The sequence below is a fragment of the Aphelocoma coerulescens genome, chromosome 26, assembly GCF_041296385.1.
Source record: "Aphelocoma coerulescens isolate FSJ_1873_10779 chromosome 26, UR_Acoe_1.0, whole genome shotgun sequence".
NCBI lineage: Eukaryota > Metazoa > Chordata > Aves > Passeriformes > Corvidae > Aphelocoma > Aphelocoma coerulescens.
In genome coordinates, this window is record NC_091039.1 from 4,724,112 (window position 1) to 4,750,035 (window position 25,924).

The 25,924-nt window shown below is 61.6% G+C and overlaps 2 protein-coding genes across 5 annotated transcripts; one reads left to right on the plus strand and one right to left on the minus strand.

The window, feature by feature from the left end:
* Window positions 1–4,298: 4,298 nt before the first annotated feature.
* On the plus strand, window positions 4,299–5,674 carry SMIM29 (small integral membrane protein 29). The gene is made up of 4 exons (XM_068995829.1): window positions 4,299–4,746; window positions 4,817–4,842; window positions 4,913–5,018; window positions 5,289–5,674. Exons 1-4 carry the CDS (start codon window positions 4,636–4,638, stop codon window positions 5,349–5,351), a joined length of 306 nt encoding a protein of 101 aa, XP_068851930.1. The 5' UTR covers window positions 4,299–4,635; the 3' UTR covers window positions 5,352–5,674.
* A 196-nt stretch (window positions 5,675–5,870) lies between these two features.
* HMGA1 (high mobility group AT-hook 1) lies at window positions 5,871–13,490 on the minus strand. Of its 4 annotated transcripts, none has more exons than XM_068995827.1 (6): window positions 13,385–13,490; window positions 13,033–13,155; window positions 9,442–9,546; window positions 8,612–8,692; window positions 8,158–8,208; window positions 5,871–7,038 (listed from the first exon to the last, which is right to left on the minus strand). In XM_068995827.1, exons 3-6 carry the CDS (start codon window positions 9,541–9,543, stop codon window positions 6,982–6,984), a joined length of 291 nt encoding a protein of 96 aa, XP_068851928.1. In that variant the 5' UTR covers window positions 9,544–9,546; window positions 13,033–13,155; window positions 13,385–13,490; the 3' UTR covers window positions 5,871–6,981. The 4 variants fall into 4 exon arrangements, with proteins under 4 accessions (XP_068851928.1, XP_068851929.1, XP_068851927.1 ...); XM_068995828.1 differs by having other exon boundaries at window positions 5,871–6,117; window positions 8,612–8,695; XM_068995826.1 differs by having other exon boundaries at window positions 8,612–8,695.
* Between the last annotated feature and the right edge of the window lie 12,434 nt (window positions 13,491–25,924).

Consider the following 25,924-nt stretch of genomic DNA (forward strand, 5'->3'; position numbering starts at 1 on the left):
TTCTTGTGCCACTCCTGCCACCTGGCTTTCCCAGGGAAGTGTCAGCAAGTTTGCAGAAGGAAAACTGATGGAGAGAACAAACTTGCTGTTTTATTAGGATTTAAAAAGGCCTGATATTTTCAGTAATTTTCAGTGAGTTGCAAGTGAAATACTCAATTCTCTGTGAATTCAAGATGTTTTTGTACTTGTAATTCCTATAATCTGTTTGGGTTTATTTTCTTGGCTGCAGATCTCTGTTCCTCCCTCCAGCACTTGGTGTTTCTAATCTCCTGGTGAACTTCACATGGGAGGGTTACAACAAATTAAATAGTTTGCAGAAACACTTTGCAACAGCAAAGGCCCTTTGGAAATGGAGCATTGCAATGGATGCTCTCTTTCTCACCGATGTGTTCTTACACCACCTTTGTTCAAAGTCACACGTGTGAAGTAGAAAACACGTTCTGTTTCCTTTGGGGATCCGTCTCAGTTGGAACCTCTGGATAATGCAGATGTTCTCCTGCTCGGTCCTGGCTGGCAGGTGCAGGACATCCCACGTGATTCTGACCTTTCATCCACAGCGTCTCCAGAAAGGCCGGAGGGCTCTCCTTGTGTGGAGCCGGGTGGTGCGGCGGGGTCCTGTCACGAGGGGTTTCCTCTGTTGAGTTGTGTGCGAGGGGGAGGCCGTCACTGTCTTTAAAAGAGTGAAAAACTGAAAAAATTAAATTGGTGGATGCCAGTTTGCCGAGAGTGTGGGCTGTAATCTAGTGCCAACCAATAAACACGCCAGTATTTCACACGGCTCTGCCTCCTGCCTGGTCTCTTTGTCCCAGCTCTGGTCCCTTCGTACGTGAACTCAGAGACTGGGCAACAGTGTCACCCAAGGAGAAAGCCCTCCCTGCAGTGGCCTGGGACAGTCACAGCCTGGAAGAGGAACTGGACAGATGTCACCAACAGCCTGGTGTTGAGATGGGTTCGCTGATGGGGCAGGCACCCTGCAATAAAAAGGGGCATTTTAAGGAGAGAGCCTCGTGGAGCCTCTGAACGTGCTTCCAACTATTTCACAAAATCCTTCCTGAGAGCTCTTCCCGTGGGACGAGCCCCTTGCTGTGTGAGAGGCCGGGAGGAGCCCTCACGGAGAGCACCAGCACCCCCGGCCGCGTGTGGTGCCGCTGGCGCTGCCGGCCCGGCCACACGAAGGTGAGCTCCCACACTTCCCTGCCAAGCAAACGTGTCCTGGTGTGGAGACCCATCCCTAAGCGAGCCTTTGCACATTCCCTTTGGGATCTGGATGTGACCAGGCTCCTCCTGCAGAAAACACGGGGGCTGGCGCACAACGGCCTGGTGTTGCAGCTGCGGCGCGGAGCCCAGGGCAGAATTAATCTGTGCTGACGGCGGCGTTAATGCCTGAGCGGGCGAGCGGCGAGGCAGAGCCGGGGCGGCTGTGCCCCCGCGGGGACGGCGGCACCCGGCCCCCCACCCCGGCATTTCTGGCCGAATGAGCAGCCGGAGGGATGCGCTGGCTGGAAATCCGGCCACTTGCTCTCAGCTGCTTAAACGGGAGCTTAGCAGCTCAGCAAAGCTGTCCCCAGTTATGTGCTGGGGGCCAAGCAGCGCAGGGGAGGGGGCTGATGTCTCACGGCGGCGTTTGGGGAAGAAATAGATACCCCGTGTTGCTATTCCAGCTTTTCCCCCCTGGCTGACGCCCCTTCCACCCCGATCACAAAGGTTTCTTGTCCCCAGGATGGGTGGCAATGCTGCCTTCAGCCCCCCCCCCCCGACATCCTCCCCCACCCCAGGGTAAGCAAGGGGGAGATTTCTCCAGGGACGAGCAGGTCCTGCGCTGCCCCAGCCTTGACTCCCCTTTTCCCTCATCCGGATGCTCTGGGAAGCAGTGGATTGGGAAAAAGATGTTCACGTGGGATCTGGGATGCTGCAGGTGTCCTGGACTGGCTCTGGCCATGTGGAGGGGCTTGGTGACCCCCTGGTCTGCTCCCAAGGGTGCTGCTTCCCCTGGACCACGCATGCTTCTCCTGGCCATGTGCTCCCACTCGCTCGTGCTCTCCAAGGAGCTTTCCTAGAAACTGATGGATTTATTTTTAGCCATGGCACAGCAGGGTTCAGCTGGGAGGGGATGGGCAGAGGTGGATGGTGGCAGCATGGAAGGTCCCTGAAGTGTCAGTGCTGGGCTGGGGGGCTGGGGGTCCTGTCCCACTCTGTGGTTCCCCCATTGCAGTGGTGAACGGGGGGCTGGGGCTGCTTTGGGAAGGGTGCCTGGGGCAGGGTGAGTCAACACAGGCAATGAGACCAGTGCCACTGCTGGGGAGAGTGGGGTCAGTGTGGGCTAGTGGGGCCAGCGGGACCCCTGGGGACAACAGGACACTGGGAACAGCAGCTGTCAGCCACTCTCAGGACAGCTGGTGCCCTTCTCTGGGCTGGAGAGGAGAAAATAACCCTGCATGGGCTGGGCAGGGGGTGAGGGCAGCAGTGCAGGGACTGGTACAGGCAGTGTTTTAGGCAGTGGTATGGGCAGGGTACAGGCAGCAGTGCAGGCAGGGTACAGGCAGCAGTGCAGGCAGGGTACAGGCAGGGGTATGGGCAGGGTACAGGCAGGGTACAGGCAGGGGTATGGGCAGGGTACAGGCAGCAGTGCAGGCAGGGTACAGGCAGGGTACAGGCAGGGTACAGGCAGAGGTGCAGGCAGGGTACAGGCAGAGGTGCAGGCAGGGTACAGGCAGGGTACAGGCAGGGGTATGGGCAGGGTACAGGCAGGGGTAAGGGCAGGGTACAGGCAGAGGTGCAGGCAGGGTACAGGCAGGGGTATGGGCAGGGTGCAGGCAGGGTACAGGCAGGGGTACAGGCAGGGGTGCAGGCAGGGTACAGGCAGGGTACAGGCAGAGGTATGGGCAGGGTACAGGCAGAGGTACAGGCAGGGTACAGGCAGGGGTGCAGGCAGGGTACAGGCAGGGGTATGGGCAGGGTACAGGCAGAGGTACGGGCAGGGTACAGGCAGAGGTACAGGCAGGGTACAGGCAGGGGTGCAGGGAGGGTACAGGCAGGGGTGCAGGCAGGGTACAGGCAGGGGTATGGGCAGGGTACAGGCAGCAGTGCAGGCAGGGTACAGGCAGGGTACAGGCAGGGTACAGGCAGAGGTACAGGCAGAGGTACAGGCAGGGTACAGGCAGGGTACAGGCAGGGGTGCAGGCAGGGGTGCAGGCAGGGGTGCAACCATCTGTGCCATGGGCAAGCTCATCCCAGAGGCTGCAGACCAGGAGCTGCTCTTCCCCACCAGCTCAGGAGTCTCTGGATGCTCCGCAGTGGCTGAGCCCTGTCCCGCTGCCAGTCCAGGGGCTGTGTCCCCACAACTCTGCCACGTCTAGGCTCCTCGTTCACCTCATTCCACTTGATGATTATTTTTTGTAGCTGTTGGGAAGTGCAGCAGGACCCGGTGCTCCCTGGTGTCCCCCGCTCCTGCCTGACCCACTTAGCGGGACCATCTGGTCCCTGTGGGCAAAGCGGATTAGCCCTGCGGCCAGGATCAGGGCTGGGGCTCTGCCAGCACCGTGGGTGACACCGCTGGCACCATCGCAGCCCCTGGGTCCAGCCTGGGGGAGAGCGGCCACAGCAGGAGCGCCTGGCCAGGGACCCACAGCAGCCCCCAGTGTGGATGACCCTGCCCGTGTTCCTGGCACCCCTGGGAGCCCCGCCAGCCCCAGCCCCGCGGGTCGGTTGTCTCACACCACACCTACATCTCCATCCCTCCGTCCATCCATCCATGCATCCCCTCTGTCTCCTCTCCCGCCCACACCCCCAGCTCTGCCCTCACCTGGCCAGACGTGCAACTCCCCCCTCCCTCCCTCCATCTGCCCGCCCACCGCTCTGCTCGCCTTTCCTTGTGCCCCCTCCCTCCGGGGGTCTTTTCTTCTTTTTTTCCCGTTTTTTTCCCCCGTTTTTTTCCCCTTCCTCCCTCTGCCGGTTCCTCGTTATTCCGTTTTCCCCGCGTCCCTTCGCCCTTTTCCCTTTTCTCCCCTCACGCGTTTCCCGCCCGGTCTTTGCTGCCCCCTGCCGGCCGCGCTCCGCCACCGCCCCCGCCCCAAGCTCCGCCCCCGGCCCCGCCCCCTCCCCCGCGCGCTCGGCCCCGCCCCGCGCGTGTCACGCGCCGCATGGGTTCCGGGTGCGGGCGGCGCGCGCAGGTGGGCGGGGCGAGGCGTGGCGCGCGCGGGGATCCCCGGAGCGGGGGGGGGCCCGGGGGGGGATCCCGAACTGGACGAGGGGGAAGGGGGGGGGGGAATTGGGGTGCGGGTCCGGGGGTCTGGGGGTGTCCCGGGCAGAGCCCAGTGCGGGGGTCCCGCCGGTCCTCCCGCTGGTGGAGGCGGAGCCCCCCCCCCAGCCCCAGCTCTGCAGGAAGGGGGGTGCGGGGTGAGCCCTCCAGGGGTGTTGTTACCGGGCGGGGGATCATTACCGGGTATTGGTTATTACCGGGCGGGATGTGGGTTATTACCTGAGCGCTGGGTCATTCCCGGGTGGTGAATTCCCGGCGTGGGAGGGTCATTCCCGGGCCGGGGGGGGTCATTCCCAAGGCCGGCTGTGGGTTGCAGAGCTCCCGTCCGTGGGGCCGGACACGCGTGTCCCCATGCGGGCAGGAGCCGGCGCTGGGCCATGAGCAACACCACGGCCCCCACGGCCCCGGGCGCGGCGGGCGACTCGCTGGTGGGCTCCGTGCTGGGGCCCTTCCTCCTCCTCACCCTCCTCGGCGCCCTCCTGGCCGCGGTGAGTGGGCGGGCGGGCGGGGGGGACCGGGGAGCACCGAGCCCAGCGCCGCTGACGCCTTTCCCCGCAGGTGATGTACGTCAAGAAGAAGCGCAGGTGAGCGGGGCCGCGGCGCTGGGGGCCTTGGCGGGCTGCGGGGTCAGCGCTCACCACCGACCCCCGCCAGGTCCGACCGGCTGCGGCACCGGCTGCTGCCCATGTACAGCTACGACCCGGCTGAGGAGCCGCCCGAGTCGGAGCAGGAGCTGCTGGTGGAGGCTGAGGAGGCTCAGGTGGGTCGCTGTGGTGGGAGTTGGCATTTCCCCCGTTTTTCCATGAAAAACCGAAGCAACAGCAAGTGAGGTGCCTGTCCCGAGGGGAGCTGTGGGAATCGTGGAATCATTAAGGTTGGGAAAGACCTCCAAGAACGTTGAGTCAAGCATGGAGGGAGTCAGGCTTTGGGTGTAATCCAGAGGTTTTTGGGAGGGTTGGGCTGCACGGGTGGTGCCTCCCCCCCCCCGCCGTGATGCCCTGGGCTGCAGGTGTGCCCCTCTGTGTTGCAGGTGGTGCCCGCCTGGGGGGGACCCTCGCCCCCTCGGCCCCCGCGCAGGGACTGGAGGGCCTGACACTGCCTGGAGCACCGGGACCGGATCCTGCCCGCGGGAGGGAAGGGAGGACACTGTCAGCACTGAACAGGCACGATGTGCCCGCGGTGGTGCCACGATGCCACAGCCGCTGCCCCCACATCTGAGCACTGACCCAGATGGGACATCTCCCACCTCAGTGCCTGGTTTTGCCATTTTTCTTTTTTTGCTTGAACTGCTCCAGCAGCCCCTTGGAAAGCTCCGGGAGGGCCCACTGGGGCTGGCAGACTGGCAGAGAGCAGCAGGCTCTGCCGGGATGGGGTGCCTGGGGGAAAGTGGGGTAAATAAACGTGTCTCTGCCTTGGCCCCGAGGCTCCGTGTGGGGCTGGGGGTTCCCGGCCTCGGGCGGGAGTTTGGGGGGCAGCAGGGCTTTGCCTGTTTGTGTTTCCATCAGCAGCTCATCTCCGTGGATGGCTGGTGGCTGCCACCAGCACAGATGTCCCTGTGGAGGAGATGGCCTGGGAGCAGCCACCCCTGCCCCACCCAGCCGGGACAGAGGCGTCACAAACATCCATAAAATGTTTTATTCAAGTAACTGCAAATAGGAACCCAAAAGGTCGTTAACAGTGAACCAAAAAAAAACCCCAAACCAAACCCCGATTCTCTCCTGCCGGGGCCGCCTGGCACCGACCTCCGGTCCCGCTGCAGCCGTCGTGCCGGGGCAGAGGGGCGGGGGGAGCATCCCATGGTCCCCCCTCCCCTCTGCCCTGCCAGCCTCGATCCCTTGAAGCAGCAGAGCAAACTAGACCTCAAAATTTAAAAAAAAAAAAAAAGAAAAATGAAGCCCAAAAAAAAGGGGAGGGAGAAAAAAAAAACACCCCACGGCCCCCAGCAACACCCCGAAAACAGGAACCACCGAGCCCACGGTGCCCCGGCAGCGCAGCAGCACGTCTGTGAGTTCAGAGAGTGGAACTTAAATATCCAGAGGTAGTTGTGAATGAAAGGAAAAAAAGTACTAAAAAAAAAAATATATATATACCAGAACCTATGAGGAAAGGGCTGCCCAGAGCCAGCCCTGCTCAGGCACCCCTGGGGACTGGCACCCTCGGGGACTGGCACCCCAGGGATGGGCACCGGGCCCCGGCAGCGCCGCGGGAGCTGCTCCCGCACACAGTGCAGTCACCCCGGACTGGGGGGACAAGCGGGGTTGCCCAGGGTAGCAGCAGGCCAGAGCAAAGGTCTAATGCATTTGGGGGGGGGTCTCACATTCACTGCCCCCCCATCTCTTCCCTGCAGAGGCCCCAGGGCAGAGCCCAGTGCTGGGGGGGGCAGCCAGCACCCACTTTGGCGGGGCGAGATCACTGCATGGGGGGCAGCGAAGGTGGGGGGTGCCAGCCCCGGCTCTCTGCCACGACTCCCCTTTCCAGTGGGGCTACCCTGAACCCCGGGGCTGGGGAGGGGGGAGCTGGGCCAGGTGCCCCTCCCGGGCGGGGGCTGCGGGGGCCGCCCGGGTTGGGCCATTTTCCAGTGCTGCCGTTGTCTGAGGGTGAGGAGGGAGCGGAGGAGGGAGGAGGAGGAGGAAGCCAGGGCGGCACCGTGGGTCTCTCCCCGTCCCTCTCCCCCGGCCGCCGCGGGGCTGTCGGGCGATGAGGTAGCGCCGGTTCGGGAGGTGTCACTGCTCCTCCTCGGATGACTCCTGGGAAATGTTCACCTCCTCCTCGTCCTGCTGCTGCAAGGCAAGGGAGCGTGGCCGGGGGCGTCAGGGAGTGCAGCCCCACTCCGCTGCCCCTGGATGAAGGGCTGACCAGGCACATCGCACCCCTTGTGCGACGAGGCAAACTGAGGCACGGCACCCTCCTGGATTAAAGGACTGGCCCTGGCTCCAGCTTGGAGATTAAATCCCCGGTGAGAAGCCCTCCGGGGGGGCTCGCAGTGAGGAGGGGAGACCACACACCCTGGGTGCGCAACACCTCTGAGTGCGGGTCCGCGGTCCCTAGTGGCCACCGGAGGGTGGTGGCAGCCTGTCCGTGTCCAGCCCCGGGTGTCCCTGTCCAGCCCCCACGCCGGGGTGGGCGGCCGTGACCCCGCACGCGGCGGTGACTCAGGGCTGAGTGAGCCTGAGTCACACCGGCCCCCGCTTCCTCCCGCTTCATTCACAAAAACGCCACCGCGCCTGCCAGAGCGGGACATCGTGTCCCCGGCACGGCCCCGCTGGCACAGGACAGGCTCCTCCCACGCCCACCCCCCGCCCCCCGCCGCTGGCTGCCCGCCCTGGGGTCCCCAAACAACCCCTGGCACTGTGGCTCCGGCACAGGAGACCCCAGGACGCGAGCCCGGGTTTGCAGCACCGGCTGGTCTCAACCCCTCGGCTCCGCAAGAAATTTCAGTGGGAAAAGGAGGAGCAAAATCTGGGACAAGGCAGGGAAGGGAGATGAAATCGCCCGGGTACCTGGCACCCGCCTGAGCTGCGAACCGAGGGGGAAAGGAGAAAAAAATGGAATGGGGGAGGGAAAGCTCAGGGAAGAGAGGGGGCGGCTGCGCCCGCAGGCTGCGGGAACGCCGTGCAGGGACCCGGGCAGGCGTGTGCCAGCGTGTCCCCAGGGCAGGACCAGCCACCCAACGCCGCTCTCGGGCCCACTGGGAGATGGGGGGGCCAGGACTCCTCAGACCCCCAGCCCTCAGGGGTTCAGAGCCCACCCAGTGCCGTGTCCTACTCGCTCAACTGCTCTGTGCTCCTACAACCCGACAACATCCACCCTGCACTCATGGGGCTCTCTGGGGAGCTGCTGCACCCCCGAAGTGCCCAGTGCCCTGCCAGGGTGGATGGGGAAGGGAAAAGCCTGCTTACCGATTTTTTGGGTCGCCCTCGAGGTTTCCTCCCTGGTGTGACTGCAGCTTTCTGAGCCAGGACAGCAAAAAAAGGCATTTTGGTCAGGCTGTCCCCAGGATGCTGGTGGGGGTGGGTGGTGTTCCCCTTCCTCCCACCCGTGACTGCCGGATTCATCACCCCAGTGGCATCTCCTGGGGTGCTGCTGCCAGCCCCCCGACCCCCCCGGCCCCGGGATGCCCCGTGAGTCACGAGGTGGGTACAGGATGTGAGTCGCGTGTTTTGCAAACAGGTTTATCTCGGGTGTCCTGGTGCTGACACACACGGCCTGTGGCTCCCCCCACCCTCCCTGGGCCAGATTCCCCCTCCATCCCCACCTCCGAGACAGATCTGCCTGGAATTGTCCATAATTGAGCTCAAACCGGACCTGTGGTACCAGCACCCAGCTGCAGCAGCCCCATCCCCGGGTACCTACCCTGCCCTTGGGGGTGGCCTTGTTTTTACTGCCCTTCGGCCGTCCACGGGGTCTCTTGGGGGTCGGGGCCTCACTGGGCTCCTGCTGGAGGGAGAGCAGAGGGGGTTGCATGCCCAGAGTGGCTTCCAGTGCACCCCGGGATGCTCCAGCCTGGGAGCCCCGTTGTCCCCAGCAGACCCTGCCAGGGCAGAGATGCTCTTGCATGTGGTACTGGGAGCACTGGGCACACTGGGATTGGCGGTCAGACGCCAGGCACAGGCTCCTGTGTGTCCTTCAGCCGGGCATACATGACCTTTTCCACCCCCAGCATCACCCACTCAGCTCAGCTGGACGGTCCCCACAGCCCTTCAGCCCAGACCCCGCTCGCTGCTGGTGCCGCAGCCGAGGAAGTGTCAGGGAAGCAACAAATCACCTTTTCTGCAGGAAAACGATGTGCACAAGCCCCACCTGCCTCGGGGGGGCTGAGCGGGGTTTGGTACTATAAAGGCTCCAGCAGCATCTTATCTCTCTGAGCAGCTTTTGCTAATGGGGCTTTAATTAGCCCGTCTGCAAAGGCGGGTTCAGCAGGGCCTGGGGAGGGGCAGCAGAGCCCCCAGCCGGGGCCAGGAGCTCTGGGGTGCTGCAGAGCTGGGGGGGCTCTGGAGCCCCCCAGGAGGGTCTTGCTGCTGGTGAGCCCTGGGAAGGCTCTGCCCAAAGGGGTAACGGGGCTGCACTGGGGGTGTCCCCAGCCTAGGGGTGTAGGTGTGGGGGGGTTTCCTACAGCCCCATACCCTGGGGGTGTCCAGCCCCCCCCTTCCTCACAGCTGCCCGGCCCTTCCTTCCCCACGTACCTGCGGCTTCTTCCTAGGCCGCCCTCGGCCCCTCTTCTCTGACACGTCTTTCTCCCCTTTGGAGGCCAGGGGCTGGCTGGATTTGGCGCTGGATTCACTCATCGTCTGTCCCAGCAGTGGTGAAGAGGAGTAGGAGAGAGGAAGGTCAGTCAGCCACGGCTCTGGCTCCCCATGCCACCCCCTAGCCCTCACCCTGGGGCAGGGGAGATGCCCCCTGCATCCTCCTGGCACCAGTTGGGGAGCAAAATGCACTGGCTGCAGGGCTGTGCCCCAAGCCCATGGCATGGCCACCCTGCAGAACCAGGCAGTGCCCAGTGCTCAGGCAGCTCCCGGGGTCCCCCCAGGCATTTGGGGAGCAGCAGCTTGGCCAGCCCATCCTGCAGAACCCGGCCCCTTTCCTCAGAAAGAGGAGAGTGGCTCCTGATTTAATCTGAAATCCCAGATGCTGGCACTGGTGAGTTGAGACAGGATGAGTGGTGGCACTGGGGACCTTGGGTGTCCAGGGCTCAGGGTCCCACAGTCCTGCTCTCCACCCCACCCTCTGCACTGCTGCACCCCTGCCCCAGTCCGGCCACCTAGCTGGGATTAGGGACAGGCACCGCCTTGCACTTGACCGAGGGACACTGGGTTGTCACCTCCCCTGTGCAGGTCCCAAAGGGCTGGGCAGCTCTCCCTTGCCCTTGGAGCAATCACACAAAGGAAAAAGCTCCATCTTCCCCTCTCCACCTCACAGCTTCCCAGGGGCACAGGGAAAACCTGCTTTTCCAGAGCCACGGGGGTGGCTCCATGCCCGGCTCCCAGCCCAGGAGCTGAGAGGATGGGCTCTGGGTGGGAAGGGGCAGGATTGCTGCCACAGCTCTGGTGCTTGCTGGTGACCCCACACGGGGCCGGGTGACCGTGGCCATGCTGGGGACACCTGCCCAGAGTGGCGATGTGAGGCTTCCCAGCAGGAACGAGGCAGGTCCGGGGCTGCGTGCCCGGTCTGTGTGTGCTGATGGAGGCACCCTCCTACCTCTGAGGTAATAATGCTCAGTTTTGAGGAACTGGTCCCGATTTGATGGTGTTGGAGCAGCTGAGGGGGGGCAGAGGGTGCTGAGCCCGCTGGGACACTGAGCCTCGGTGGGGAGGGTGTGGGCAGGACATGCAGCCTGAGGAGCCACACTCAGACCTCTGAGCCTTTTCAAAAAACAGGCGTCAGCTCCTGCTCCCCTCTGGAAGTGACTCATGAGTGCAGAACAACAACAACAAAAACCACCCTCGGAGTCTTTTTTTTTTTTTTTTTTTTTGGGAGACAGAAACCATGCCGTAGTGTAAACACCCCGAAAATATTACTCACAGCATCCCAGAGCCCTTCAAGGAGTCTCTTAGGAGAAAAAAGAAGCATGGTTTAGATTTAGGCCAGCAAAGGGCCGGCTGCTGGTCGGCCTGGGATGGGGTTTTGTCTCTTTTTAAGTCAATCTCTGTCAGAGGCAGCACAGCCTCGAGCTGCTCCGTGCCCCCTCCTGCAGCTGGAAACAGATGGGCCCAGCATGGCCCCCACCCTGCTGCGCTCTCCTCCCTCCAGAGGAGGGACCAGGCCCCACACAGCAGCTCCAGCTGGGAATGCCAAGGGAACCCTCCATGGCACGGGGGTGCCACTGGGTCTGCCCCCCCCGCCCCCCCCCGAAAGCAGCAGCTGCTGCGAAGTTGGTGCTGGGGAAAGCACGTGCACGTCCCACCCATCCCTCTTCATCCCACCCATCCATTCCTCCTCATCCCACCCATCCATCCTGCCCATCCCGCCCTTCCCTCCAGCACCTCAGAGCCCTCCCCAGGCGCTCCAGAGCTGAGGGGGCTCCGTGCCGTGCCCTGCTCTGGCAGAGGGGGCTGGGAGGAGGATACTGGAAATGGGGGATGCTTCTCTCCCAGCCCAGCACCTTCCCAGCCAACACCCTGCCCCCGAGAGCAGCCCCAGCTCCTTGCAATGCCCCAGGCTCGGCAGCACCTGCCAGGCCCGGGGTGTGCTCCGAGCCTGTGGGACGATGCTGGGCACATGGCGGGAGCAGCTCCGGCCCTGCTCGCACGCATCAGAGCCATGGAGGGAGGGAGGGAGCAGCTGGGTTGCCATGGAGGAGAGGAAGCAGCTGAGGGAGAAACCTTTCCAGGCAGGGAGGAATCAGTGGGGGACGCGGGCAGGGGCTGCCGGGCTCCCCGCGGCCGGGGGGGGGGGGGGAACATCTCTGCACGGTTTGGAGGTGGAGGGGCCACATCTGCCTCTCGATTGATGGAGCTGGGGGAAGGAAACCTCCTCCCCTCTCCATCCCTATGGATGCTGAGCCGCCGGGCTCTCCTCCCCCAGCCCTATTACTCCCTCTGCTCCACAGCATGAGCTGGGCCGTCCTCAAGCAGCCACCTCTGGGTTGCACAAGGGCCAACCTGTCCCCTCGGAGCGATGCTCCCGGCTGCTCCTGGGCCTGGTCCTGCCTTCCCAGCCGCCTGCGCTGGCTTATGCTGCTCCGTGCAGATAACCCCATAAATCCCCCGCTCCTGCCACCTACTCTTAGATTAAACAAACTGGCCCAGGAGAAGCGGGGAGACAGGCGGGGGCTTAGATCTTACAAAAAAAAAAAAACCAAACAAAAAAATCTCTTCACGCCCAGAAAATCCAGCCTGATGGCAGCTGGAGAAGGATCCCAGCCGCACCTCCTGGCAGAGGGATGGGGAAGGAGGAGGGGAAGGAATCGTGGAGCAGAAGTTGAAGAGCCTGTTGGGCAGGGGTGCGGGCCGCGAGGGATGTGCGGGCTCCTCCTCAGCACAGACCCGCCATGGGGCTGCTCTGAACGCCCCCCCGGGGCTGCCATTGAGGAAAGTCCCCCCCTTCCTTCCTGGGATGCATAATAAAAGGAAGTGATAAAGGAAAGGAAGGAGGGAGGTGGAGGAGAAAGAAAAGAGGCAGGAAGGGCACCATCAGGGCTTTGTGAAGCCCCTGTCCTGGGGGGGGGGCGGTAATAAAACCCCTCGTGGAGCCAGCGCTGCTGGCGGGGTGCGGGGCTGGCGGGGTGTGGGGGCACCATCCGGGGGGCAGCTGAGCCCCAGCACCGCAACTTCGCCCCGACCCGCGTGTGCGCGTTCCCCGTGAGCCGGGCTTGGCCTCGCACCGGCCCCACGCACCTCACGCCGCCCCAGCCCCACGCCCGGGTCCCGCTCCCACGCCCGTGCACCGGCCGCGGCCCCACGCACCTTGCACGGTCCCGGCCCCGCGGGCTGTCCCGGGGCTGTCCCGGGGCCATGCGGGCCCCCGGGTGCCGTGCGGGGCGTTTGCATCACCCGCAACCGAGTAAGTGGAGCAAAGTCGCTCGGCGGTGGGAGCAGCGGCACCAGGGACCCCCGCCCGGCCCCCCCCCCGCTCCGCCGCGGCCCGCCAGGTGCATCACCCTGCTATTAACAATAATTAATACCAATAATAAAGCGAGGCGCCGCGAGCCGCACGCACCCGCGTCCCTGCAAACCCCGACACCCCGGGGCCGACCGTGCCCCGCATGCGGCGAGGGCGACCAAAGCCCCGGCCCCCCGCGCCCCCCGCAGCAGAAAGAAGAGGAAGGTGGCACTCACAGTCAGCTTGATCCCGGAGCCGGGTGTTCGGGGTGGGTTTTGGGGGCGGTTTGATGGTTTTGTTTTTCCCGGCGGGTCTGTGTGGCGGAGCGAAGGGACCCCCCGCCCGCGGCGACTGCGGATCTGCAAGGAGAAGAGAGAGGCTGCGGCTCAGCCCCGCATCCCCGGCCCCGCCAGGCCCCGCGTATTTATATAAATAATAAAGAGAGAGGAAAAAAAATTGCTCCAGGAGGAAGGAAGCTGGGTCAAAATCATTTGCAGGGAACGAGAGAAAAAAAAAAAAAGGGGGAGGGGGGGGGAAAGGAGGGGAGAGGGGGGGAAAAAAAAAACCGGAGCGAGCTCCTAGCCTTACTGGAGGGGATCCAGCTGCTAAAAATAGCAAAATCACACTCGAAATTAAATAAGGGCAAACAGGCGAAGGGAGCTCCCAGCGCCGGCGGAGCGGGGGAGGCGGAGCCGGGGCCGCATCACGGCGGGGGCGGCGCGGGGCGGCGCGGCCGGGAGCGATAGGGCCGTTCAAAGGGCTGCGGCGGCGGCTGCGCCCCGGCCCTGCCCGGCGGAGGGTCCCCGGAGGTGGATGGAGGGTCCCTCGGGAGGCTGGAGGCAGCGCCGGGGTGGATTGAGCCACCCTCGTCCTCCCGGCCCCGGGAATGCTCCCAGCTGGGGCCGTGCGGTGGGCGCGGCTACCCCCGGCTGGGTGACCCCACGATGGGTGACCCCCCCAAGGCAACAGCCGCGGCTCTCCCCTCTCTGTATTTTGAGCTGGCGTGGGGGATTTGGTGTCCCCGATTGCCGGGCAATCACCGGCCGGGGCCGGGCCGTGGGCCGATGGCCGAAGCACGGTGCTCCTTCTGCCTCCTGCCTCCTCACCGAGCCAACCCCCACAAAAGCTTCTGCTCCCCATCTGGAGGCACCAACAGTGGAGGCTCCCTCCCCAGGGCTGCCTGGATCGTGTCTCGATATTTATTTAACGTGTTACCGTAGCACCGCTGCCGAAAGGGGAGGCTGGTGCGGGAGCAGGTCCTGCTCGGTGCAGTGGGGTTTGGGGGGCTGGTGAGCGGCTCCGAGGCTCTCCTGGGCTTTAAGCGGGTGCTGGGCTCAGTCTGCAGTAAAGAGCTTTGTTCAGAATTCTTCTGGTCGGTTTGGAAGCGATTTGGGTCAGTCTGGCATCAGCTCTCCAGTGAGGTACCCCAAAACCCAGGTCCCCTCTGTATCAGGGCAGTGTTTCTAAGACATTTGGGGTCTTGTGGTGGTTTTCCTTGATGGGATACCAGGAAATTCAGAGCTCAGGGTCCCCTGCGTGATGGGGTTGTGCGAAATTTCTGCAAATTCCTGTGAAAACAACAATCACAAGTCTCATGGGAACTCTCGTTTAGGTGCTTTTGACCATCCTGACTCTAAGAGTTGAACTCTAAAGTGAAGATCTGAACTTCAGACTGCTGGATTTAAGTTTCAAGCAAGTTTTTATTGGGAAAAAAAAATAAAAAAAAAAAAGATGAAATGTGAAAGTATCAATATCTGCTGTGCAAAACTGCTCTGGCAGGGGAGGTTGGTGATGCAAAACAAACCAAACAAAGCCAGGCTTGGGGCACTTGTTTCTGCTAATTGTTACTTGGATTTTTCAAATCCTCTGCAAATTTCTCTGCCTAAAACACGATCGGAGCAGTGTCCCTTTCTGACAATTAAAAAAATGAAAGCAAAGAGGGGGGAGAACCCTCCTGCAAGAGGGTTCCTGTTCCAAACACCTGCAGGAAGAGCAGGCACCCCCCTGCCTGCACCCCTGCGCAGCTCCTGATCCAAGCTGTGGTGGATCTCCCCCATCCCAGGGCCTTGTGTCCAGCAAGGGATTGTTTGTAGACCCCAAATATCCTTTTTTTTGTCTGAGATTAGCATTTCCCCAGACCTGGCCTGGGTTTGGATGTGCCAGGGTGCATTTTACCCCAACGCTGCCGCTCAGGCTTCCTGATGAGGAACTTGGTTTGTGTCCTGGCAGAGGCTCGTTGTTATTAATATCCCTCGTTATTTACTCTGCGGTGCTGGTGAATGGCAGCAGCCTGAGCGATGTGAACAACCGGGGCTGCTCAGCTTTGCTTTGATCCCTGAAAATTTTGGCAGTTCCCCACTCTCTGAGCCCATGTCAGAGCCTCCCCGCAACGGGCCCACCCGTGGGGTGATCACTTTTCTTTTTTAAAGAAAAATAGAGCTGCAGTGGTGCCCCAGAACTAAAGAGAGGTGGGGAGATGGCCCAGCAGCCAGGTACAGGAACACAACCGCGTGCAAGGAGGGGAAAACAGAAAAAAACTGGGCTGGAGCAGAGCCCAGGGCTGGGCCCAGGACTGCAGCCCGGGAAGAACATTTTCACTTTTGTTTCTGCAGTTGGGTTACTGATTTACAGCTCGCGGCCGAGTGGGCTTGGGAGCAGGACCGGGCAAGCTCCCCCAGCCTGCGGTTGGGTTCTGCAGCCAGAGCAGAAGCTGAAAATGGCTGGAAACAGGGAAACAAATGATTTATTATCCCCCCATCGCAGCTGAGCCCAACGCGGGGCACGGCGGAGCAGCCTGTGCCGTGCCGGGTTGGCACCGCACCGAGCCCTGCAGCCCCGGTGTCCCGGTGGGCCCAACAAGCTGGGAACTCCTCCGGGATGCGAACTGGGATGTCCCGGTCCGGCGGTTCACGGGGCTGGCCGGCCATGGCGCGGGAGGACAAGGACAGGGACGTGGCCTTTGTTTCCCCTCCCGGCTTTGTTTCCCCGATGGCCCCATTGAGGAAGCCCCATGTGGCCAAACAGCCCCGGACCCACCCCAAACCAGGCCTGTTAATTTCATTAAATGGCTCCTTCCTCCTTCTCACCCCTGGGGCAGATTGAGCTCTCACCAGGGCAGCGTTTACCCGCAGCCCCGTTCTGGGGACAAATTCCTAAACCACCTGATAACTCACACGCTTAATGCCGCTGCTTTGAGCCCGGGGCTTGCAGGACGCAGACCCGGGCCAGCGCCGTGGGGTGCACGAGCTGCAGATGGGGGGTGCACACATGAATTATTTCATATCTCGATTTATTTAGCCAATATTTCAGGCCCGGGAGGAGACCCGATGGAGAAATGGGCACCCAGTGCTTGGGAAAAGCTGCACCTCTGGAAGGTGCCCTGGAAAAAAAAAAGGTGCTTGGAATCACTCCCAGCACCTTGGGCTCCTCAGAACTCCAGGTGCTGATCAGCTCTCCCGAAAAGTATCCGGGGGAGACATGGGAGACCAGAGGGTAGCCCTGAGTGGCACACATCTTGCCCTGCCCTGCGTTCTGGCACTGCCACCGAGCCCCGCGAAGCTGCGTTCGGGATTTGGGTGCCTAATTCCTGCTAATTTCCCTGGGAAAGGGGAAACCCGATCCTCTGAGTCAGCTCAGGTTGTTGGGTGATTGGAAGGGCCACCTGGCTCATTACGAGCGGGTGTTTGTCGCCTCCAGAGCCCTCAGGAACAGCAGTTAATGGGGCGTGGCGGGGCTCCCCGAGTCCGGGAGCTGGGGATTCAGAGGAGAATTCGGCGGCGGTGGGAGGCAGGAGCAGGGTTTGGAGGTGCTTGGGGCTGCAATATGTACAGTCCCCGCACAGGGAAATACACACAAATAACTCCCTGTACCCTGATCACCCTGAGACAGCACGGGCTGATCCATGGCGGCCGCAGGGTGAGCAGGATCAGCCGGTGGGGCTGGAAAGCGGCTCTGGCTCAGGCTCAGCCACCCCTCACCTGCACGTCCTGACCTGTGGTGATTTGTCCCTGCCCGTCACCCCAACTCGGTGCCAGCAGGGTCTGGTTTAGTGCCACTCCTGTCCCCTGGGATGGCGAGGATGCATTTTGGGTGCTGCTGCCGGTGGGATGGGGACAGGCAAGGAGCGTGTCTGGGGCGCTCTGGCTCGGGCAGTCTGTGCTGAAGCATCCCATGAGTTTTGGGGAGCTTCTCGGGCCCCTGGTGGGTGCCCTGTGCTCCTCGGACAGCGGCTGTGCCACCTCCCGGGCCTGGGGTGGCTGCTGGCTCTGGCAGGAGCGGGATGCTCCGGGGCTGCAGCCATCGCTGCGCGGCTGCACAATGGTCTTTTGTCTGCGGGGCTGCCCCGGGAACATCCCGCCATCCCAGTTTCCCAGTAACATGAAACCTCCTCGGGGCTGCCTGCCGGAGCACAAAGCCTGGGGCTGCTGCCGGGGGCAGCCCTGGCCCCGTTCCCTGGCTCCCCCCACTCTCCGGCACATGTGCACCGAGCTTGCTGGGGCTCAGGTGGGTGTTGAGGGGCTGCCAGCCCAGCCGGGGTCCCGCATGGCAGGAAGGAGGTGGCAGGAGTCAGGGAAGCACCAGGAATGGAGCCGTGAGCCGTCCCCGTGCCCGCAGAACCTCTCTGCAAGGACGCGGCTGACCCACGCTGGGGGTGGCGGCAACTTCCTCACCTCTGGTGTCCCCACGCAGGGAATGTGCCAGGGGGTGAGAAAATCCCTGCGGGTGCTCCCTGGAGCCCCTTTCCCTCTGCCCTGGCCTGGGGGTGCCGACGGCGGGGGAAGAGGGGGGGAAGGAGGGAGGGGACAGGCCAGGGAGGAGCCGCTGCAAATCATTAACGGGGACGCGGTGGAGGGGAATGCGAAGGGTCATTAATCGAGGGCTCGCTGGCGGGCTCGCAGTGGGGTCTGGCTGCCTGGTATTTTTTTAATCAAGGTATTTTATTGCAAATTAAATCTGAACAGGGCAGCGAAGGAGCTGGTGGCTGCCAGCAGCATCCAAGGAGGGCAGGGGGGATGCACTGCAAGGCGCTTTCAGGAGGCTGGAGAACACGCGGTGCAAGGGATGGGGGAGGTTTTGCCTGCTTTTCCCAACATTTCCTAGCTCCTCCATCCCCTGGAATCTCTCCGTGTGAGAGGGAAGGAGCCCCCCACTCCTTGGCCAGCTGCGAGTTCACTGTGGCAAAGGGGACGCACCAGAGAGGCTGCTCCTTATGGAGGCTCCAAGAAAACACTTTTTCCAGCCAAATTCCTTGACACTTTCCCCTTTACTCAGCTCCGGTTGGAAAAGCATCGAGGACCGGGGGACTTCCCTCCGTCCCGGTGACTCAGGTGGTGGTCACCGAGGTGACTCAGCCTCTGGCAGAGTCCCGGCCGGACAGGGGGGGCCGGGGTGACACAGAGACAGGGGAATGGGATCGGGAAGTGATGGCGTAAGGGAGGGAGCGGGAGCCGGAGCAGCCCTGCTCGTGTCCCCTCCATGGCCTGGGGGTTTGACCAAAGAGCTTTGGGAGGAGATGGGTCAGGGCGGGCAGAGGGTCACCTCATGGCCAGCGAATGACCCGAGGCAGCAGGGCAGGGAGGGATGGAGCATCCTGGGATGGAACCGGCGGGTTTTCCTGCGGGGAACGCGCTCCCACGTAGCCAGAATCACAGAATTCTGGAATAATTTGTGTTGGAAAAGCCAACGCTGCGGTTTCCTGCTGCCACCTAACGGGGAGAGGGCTCCGGCTGTGCAGCGGGATGGAGGGGGGGCTCCGCATCCTCCCCCCACCCGTCCCGGGATGAGTCCCAGCATTCCTCACCGGGAGCAGGACGGTGCTGGCGTGGGCTGGGGGCAAAGTGGGGCCGGGCAGGGCTGAGGCGCGTTCCGGTCTCTCCCCCTGGCAGTGCCCGCGGGAGGTGCCTGGTCCCCTGGGGAGGGACTGACAGGGGTTGCTGGTGACCCGGCTGCAGGGCTGAGCCCTCCACGGGCTGCTCGCTTTGCCCCCGGACCACAGGGACAGCGGGTTTGTCCCTAGCAGGGGACACCCAGGCACATGGCGCGTCCCTGACCCTGCGGTGCGGCTCTGCCATTCCCGGGGAATGTGACATCCAGCCCGGCCGGATTAGGGCCGGCTATAACGGGCCGGGGGTCACCGGTCGTTGCCGGCTCCGGTTACTCGGTGCCTGGCCGGGCTCTGCCAGGGGCTCATCTTTCAAATGGCAGGGACAGGCTGGCAGGGGGGCTGCGGGGGCACCAAGGGGCTCAGGGGCTGGGAGGAGGGGTCCACGAGGCTGGAAGCCATCATGAGGCTGAGCACCCCAGCCCTCCGTGCCCTCAAACCCACAGTGGGGGGAGCAGGCTGTGGTCATCCCCACGACCCCTGCCCAAGGAAAAGCATTTTCCCCACCTTCAAGGCTTCACTGCGGGGGCAGGATGTTTCTCACGTGGTCTCATGCCCTGGTACCCCCCATCCATCATGAGAGCAGCCAGGTGGGAGTTTGCCAGGCTGTCACCCACCTTCCCAGCCGGCTCCGGGCGCCGGGAACGGCTCCCTTGGCAACTGCTCCTCCGTAGGTAGGAGCGGAGCCGCACGCGTGGCTCCCCTCGAGGGGAGCGTCACGACACGGCGGGCGCGGGCTGGGGGGCGGCTCCCCGTGACTCGGAGCTGGGGGAGGACAGCACTGTTCCCGTTCCTGACGAGCGGTCCCAGAGTCCCTGCAGGGTGGGAGAGAACACCCCCGAAGGAGCCCACCCCGGCACCCACACGTCGCCCTTAAATAGAAGGATGTGGCTCCTTGGAGGGTCCCAGCTCGCAGCGCCTGCGGGAAGAAGGTTGGGGTGCATCGGCTGGAGCAGGGATCTGCCCTGGAGATTTAGGGAAGGGTCCTGAGGAGGTTGTGGAGGGTGTACCCTGTGTTTCATCTGCTGCACGCGGTGACGAGAGGCTGGGTGCGCAGGAGCTGTGCCACACCTTGGCACGTGGGGCAGGAGGGGACAACCCCCACCGCAGCCTTGTGTGTGTGTGGATTTAGGACAATGACTGCTCCAGACACCTTTCCTGCATCCCCGGGGCCGGAGGGATCCCCCGTGCCGGGCCCGTTCCGCTGCGTGGCTGCAGTGAGGGCGGCTTCCACGGGAAGGCACTGCTGCCCTTTGCTGGAGATGCTGAGCCCGGCTTTGGGACCCGAGCGCTGGCGCAGGAGCGTGGGCTGGGGTCTGCGGCAGCCGGGGGTCCCCCGGGGCTGGCAGCTCCCTCGGAACCTGGCCCTGGCCAAGGCTGTTTCCGGATTCTGGCCGCACAGGCTGCTCCAGATTTTGTTTCACCACCACCCCGTGCTGAGTCCCCCTTCTCCCAAACATCATCCCCCACTGCTGGGGTGCTCTCTGCCCCTGGGACCCCCAGCCCCTCCTCTCCTTCCCCACCGCTGAGCCCCCTTGAAGCTGAGTGATACATTCACTTCCACCTCCCCCTTGTCCCAAGGGATGGGGATTTGTTGGACTGTGCTAGAACCAGCACACAGGAGAACCTCTGGAACCCTTTGCCTGGGGCTGAGGGAGCTGTGGGAGAGGGAAAAACCAAGAAAAAATAATTATAATAGTAAAAGTTTTGAATATTGTGCAATGAAACGGGGCTGGAGCCTCTGCTGAGCTCTGCAAAAGCAGGGAAATAGGAAGGAGCTCTGAAGGGATTGACAGCATCCAAACTGGGAGCAGAAAGGAGCTGAGGGGACTGGGGTGGGGGGGGTGGCTGCTGGCAGGTGCACGAGCCTCTGTGTGTGTGTGAGGGGTGGTGGATGCGACTGGGATGGATCTGGATGGGGTCCAGGGTGATGCTGGGGGAGCCGCTCCCTCCTGGGGCGACTTTGCTGGCACAAAGATGCAGCCACGAGGATGCGGAATCTCTTGGGATGCTGCTGCACAGTGCGGGATCCTTCCTCCCTCTCCCCAAACCCTTTTGTGACTCTTCCAAAAGCCACTTTCTTGCATGGGTGGGGGGGGGGGGGGGGGGGCACCGGCACTGGCTGGGGCCCCTCCCGGCACAGCCCCTCACTGCGGCACCCGATCAATGACCAACGTAATTACTCCTGCAAAGGCAAATCCGTGCTGGCCTCGGCTGCTTGGTTGCACTCCAAGGAAGACAGCGTTTCCTTGCAAGGATGAGGCCATGAATATTTCATGTCCGAGGAGGATATTTCTTTCAGGAGGTTGTTGCATGAATTATGGAGAAGTTGGGAGGAGAAGACGGGTGCTGCTCGCCGGGGTCGGCTCCGAGCTGGAGGCTGCGTTGGCACCGTGAGGCTTTACCTCGGGTCCCTTTCCCTGGGTGCTGAGCAAGGTCTGCCCCTCACTGCCCACCACGGCAGCAATCAGGGCGTGCTGGAGGAGCCTCTGGTGCAAATCCATCCCAGTTTGGGGCAGTTTGTGTTCTCCGGCAGAGCAGGTTGGTGCACGCAGAGTGAACGGGGCAGTTTTGGCACGGGGTTGGATGTGGGCGGGTGCTCAGCTGCCAGTCTGGAGCTGTGTGAGGGGGGTACAGCAGCTTCCTTGGGCACTTGGAGGGGAGAAGCAAGGAATGGAGCCCTTCCCTGCTTTCCCCCCTCTTCTTATGCCTGGATGGGTGCTTGAGGTGCTGGTGCTTGGCGCTGGGCCCACCCAGCATCCTGTGGCTTTCCAGTGCCAGTTCCTCACCAGAGCCGGTGCTGCTGCTCTCCTGCCCCTTCTGCCCTGTCCCCTGCTTATGTCCTGCATCCCAGGTGCTGCTGCCACCCTGCTCCAGCATGGCTGGTTGGGAAAAACGAGGGGGTTGTCTTCCACACCATCCCTGGCTTCCGTGTTAGTTCATGTGTAAAGATTTTCCTCTAATTGTCCTGTGGGTGCAGAGGGAGTGTGTGCTGCCTGGCAGTCACAGTTAATTTTACCACCAAGTGTTCTCTCTCCTTCCCTATTCTCTCTCTCTTTTTTTCTTGGTTTTATTTCTTAGTTTTAAAGAAAACATTTCCAGCTGCTCATGATCCCTGTGGGTGGAAAAAACCACCCCCCTCCTGCACCTAAATGGAAACATGGACAGAGCTGTCTGTCCCTCTTTCCTTTCCCAGTGCTGGGTTTGGGGGACAGGACTGTGCCTCTGGAATGTTGCACTGGGGACAGGGGGACACCTCTGGCTTTAACAACAAAACTGGTGGGAAAACAGGAAGGTCTGTGGGAGCAGAGTGACACTGCTGGGACCCCGGTGCCTCTGAGGGTGCTGGTTTGGGGGCAGGTCCTGCTCTCTCTGAAGCATCAGCACAAAAAGCTGCTGATGGTGCACGACGAGGGATTTCCAGGAGAACATTGTGCCTCAGCTTTTCATGTTTCTGTATTGTTTAAACCCCAAATCCGGAGGAATCGCTGCCCAAAATAACCTCTGGCCACTCAGGACGTCCCTGAGCCTGAGCTCTTTCTTCCTCTTCTATAAAGCAACACCTTCTAACTGGGATGGGACCAGTTCACCAGTTGCACTGAGGGGATCAGACTGGAGGGCACATCCAGCAGCAGCCCTGGTGTTTTCCTAGGAGCAGCAGAGAGGGGTGCAGGGCTGGGCTCCGAGGCTCCCAGATCCTCTGCTCCTTCCCAGCCCTGCCATGCTGGAGCAGCAGCTGGAGGCAGGACGTGGCCCAGAGGACAGAGCCGACAAAATTCTGCGTTTTTGGAGATGCTGGGACCACCTCACGGGGTCGGCCCGGGGGCAAAGCAGCAGCTTCTTCTTTACTGGGGTCTGAGGCTGGCAGCGTCCATCACTGTGCTGAGCTGTGCCAGCCTCTGCTCTCTCCTGGGGGTGTCCCCGTGGCCCCTGCCCTGGGCTGGCTGTCTCCTCGCCGGCTCTCTCGCCGTTAGGTGGAAGTGTTGTAGAGGAAAAGAGCGATGGTGCTGCCCGGCTCCGGGCTCCACCAGTGGCCATAGCCAGGCACGGGTCCTTTGTCCTCCTGTCACGGCAGCACTGAGCTACCGAGGGGAATTTTTAGGCTGGATACACCCAAGAAAGAGGAAAACCCCCCCGAGAAGAGGCTCTGAGGCTGCAGCAAGAGGAGGTTGGGCAAGAGAGAGGCATTGCCTCAAGGCAGCAGCTCCCCAGTGTGCTCCATCCCCTCGTTGCTGCCATGGGGGAAAAACCCAGAAGCCCAGGAAATGTCCCCCTCGGTGGCCTCTGAGAGGCAGGGCTGGTTCCTTGGTATCACCTGGGGTTTCTCTGGGGGTGCCACATCAGCTGGGGGATGTGGGTGCCAGGCAGGACGCTGGGCTGCAGGAAAACCTCTGGTGGGAGCGTGGCAGCCCCCAAAGTGGGTGCAGGGCAGCCAGGGGGCTGCCAGGGAGCTGGCACAGCTGCAGGAGCCTTCCTCACGAGGAGGAGGAGGAGTTGTCATCACTCCCAGCCTGCAGCCGAATCATCCCTCGTTCATTGCTAATTCCTCCCCGCAAGCCCGGATGGGCTTTTTTTTTTTTTTTTTTCCCCGCATTTCTTTAAAATGCAACTTTTCCCATCAAGATCTGTTAGTCATGAGGCGTATAATGAGTTTTATATATATATATTTAAGTGGTCTGACATTCGGCATCCCATTATCCCCACTCCTCGAGAGAGGCACGGACCCGATGTGTGAATGTCAAGCCCATGCGAGCACAAGCAGTGCCGCTCCTGCTCTCGAAAGATCCAGATCTGTTACCCACATTCATGTGCTGGGGGTGTGTGGGAGTCTCTTTCTTCTGGAGAGAAACCCAAGGCTGTTTTTTCATTTGTTCTTTTTTCCCCTTGGCCTATTATTTAGGTGTTTTTGGAGGGGCCGAGACGAATTATTCTGTTGGTTTTGTTTTGCAGTTCTGTTTATCCCTTCGGTAGCTGCCCAGCACAGGGGGAGCTGACGGCTTTTTGCAAGCAGCTCATGCAATTCCTGCTGGAAAATGTCTGTGGGGGCTGAGCCAGGGTCACCCCACTCATTCCCTGCCAACTTCCACAGAGACTTTTCCCAACCCCGTCCTCTTGCTACGGCTCGTCTCTGCCTGACGTCAGTGAAAATCTTCCCTTTGCTGCAAAATCCCCAAGGAGCAGGACAAAAGTGTCATCGTGGCTCTTCTTTCTTTCTTTTTCTCCTCAAATCCTTCTTCTGCTCTTTTCTTTTCCTCCAACCTGGCCTTTTATTTCTTCCTGCGCCACCAGCACTGGCAGGACTCGTGTCCCCGTGCTGCTGCTCCTCCCTCAGACAATTGGGACACTGGAAAAGCATCCCCAGCCACCCCCACCCCTTATCCTGCAAACTTGTTTTTCTTTAAACACACACGAAAATAGCTCTTGCCGGGCCTCCTGCTTTTTAATTGTGTAGATATTACAGCTAATTACAGTTCTATTAATATTTCACTTTGAATTAAAGATTTATTTTCCGCACCCTTCTATCCAGGAGGGAATTGAATCCACACCCAAGGCAATTGCAGGCACTGGCAATGCGGCCCCCAGATGAAAAGGGCCGGGTGTGATTCCTGAGCCTCCATCTCTTTGACAGGAGTGACCCATGAGGAGGAAGGAGGAGGTGGTGGCTTGTCCATAAATTATTCAAAGCCCTTTTGCAGAGCCGAGCCGGAATGTCCAGTCCATAAGATGCGGTTTCAAGTTTTCCTATATTAAAAAAAAAAAAGAAAAAAAATCAAATTGCAAGCAGTTGTGTCTCCTGGATGGCGCTCGGTGGCCTCAGCAGTGGACACGGTGACCTTCCCAGCTGGCCGGGGGCCAGGGCAGCGGGAGGCTGGAGCTGCGGGCCCGGAGCTGTGCCTGCCTGGGGACAGCTGTGGGATGAGTGGGATCAGGGCATGCAGAGCCTCCTGCATGGATCCTGTGAGCCCTGGAGTTCAGGGAAAAGCTTCTGGGGGCCCTGGAGGTGCTGGAGCACCCTGGATGAACACGAACACAGAGCTGGGAATTGGCCTGGGCTGTACCCCCAGCCCTGCCCCCGGGACGGGAGAGGCAGCGACTTGCTCAGTTCCCCTGGCTCTGTGCCTGCCGAGGGGATATCGATCCTGGCAGACTTCTCCGTGTCCATTTGCTGATGGCATCGAATTCTCCTGGAGGATTTGACCAGCTCTGACCCAGGCACTGATCAGGAGCCCTCGCAGCGACCTTTGTGGGGTTTGCAGAGCTGCTCTCGGGGTAACCTCACACCTGGGCTGCACCCCTGGAACCACTGGGGTGTCTCCCATCCTACCCACCGTCCTCTCAGCCCCCACATTGCGGCTTTTCCCGTTGTGCTGGGGGAAGCATCGGCTTCAGCTGGATTTCCAAATGTTAATTGGGTTTTGACGTTCCCGATGGTGACACGAGCGCTGTGCCGGTGTTTTGGGTTCTGACGGCTGGCAGAGGGGTGTGAGAAGGGGAGGCGTGCAGTCCGTGAGGCTCGGAGAGGAGAAGGGAGGCACTGCCAGCTCAGCCACGGTGTGAAGGGCGTCCTGCAATCCCTGGGATTCACGTTCCCAAGACTTTGGGGGGGGCTGGATTATGATTTTCTATCGGAGCCAGGGCAGCAGCGAGGCACTCCTGAAGGAGCCGGCTGCCGGAGCAGCTCAGGTGGTGCCGAGGCTGAAATTCTCCAGAATTTATCCCAAACACCTTCCCCCAGGGATTCTTTGGGACCTGGGCAGATCAGAGCAGGGTGGCCTGGTGTCCTTGTGGCCGGGTGCTGTGAGACCCCAGGCTGTGAGCAGAGCACCCTTGTTTCTCCTTGAAGGCAAACACATGTCTTAGAAATCCCCAGGAGCTGAGGGCTTCACCTGACTCCGAGCAGGGACCTTGACCTTAGGATGCCTCTAAAAGCGACTTTTAGGGAGGGATTTGTGCCTGGCTTATCCTGTGGTGTCTGGAGTCCCCTCAGCCCTGGCTTGGGGCAGGCAGGGGGTCCTGTCCTCCCAGGGGCTTGGTCTTTATGTCCCCTCCCCATCGACCACAGTGCAGATTTCCTTTTGCTTCAGTTCCTGGCATCAGCGCTGGAATGGCTGAGGATGCTCACAGGGGGAGGGGGGCCTGTGTGGGGCCGTGCCCCCCCAGCTGCCCTTCCCTGCCCCGCCAGAGCAGAGTAACAACGAGCAGCGCTCGGGTTCTTGCTGTAAACGAAATCACTGCAACAGCCTGGC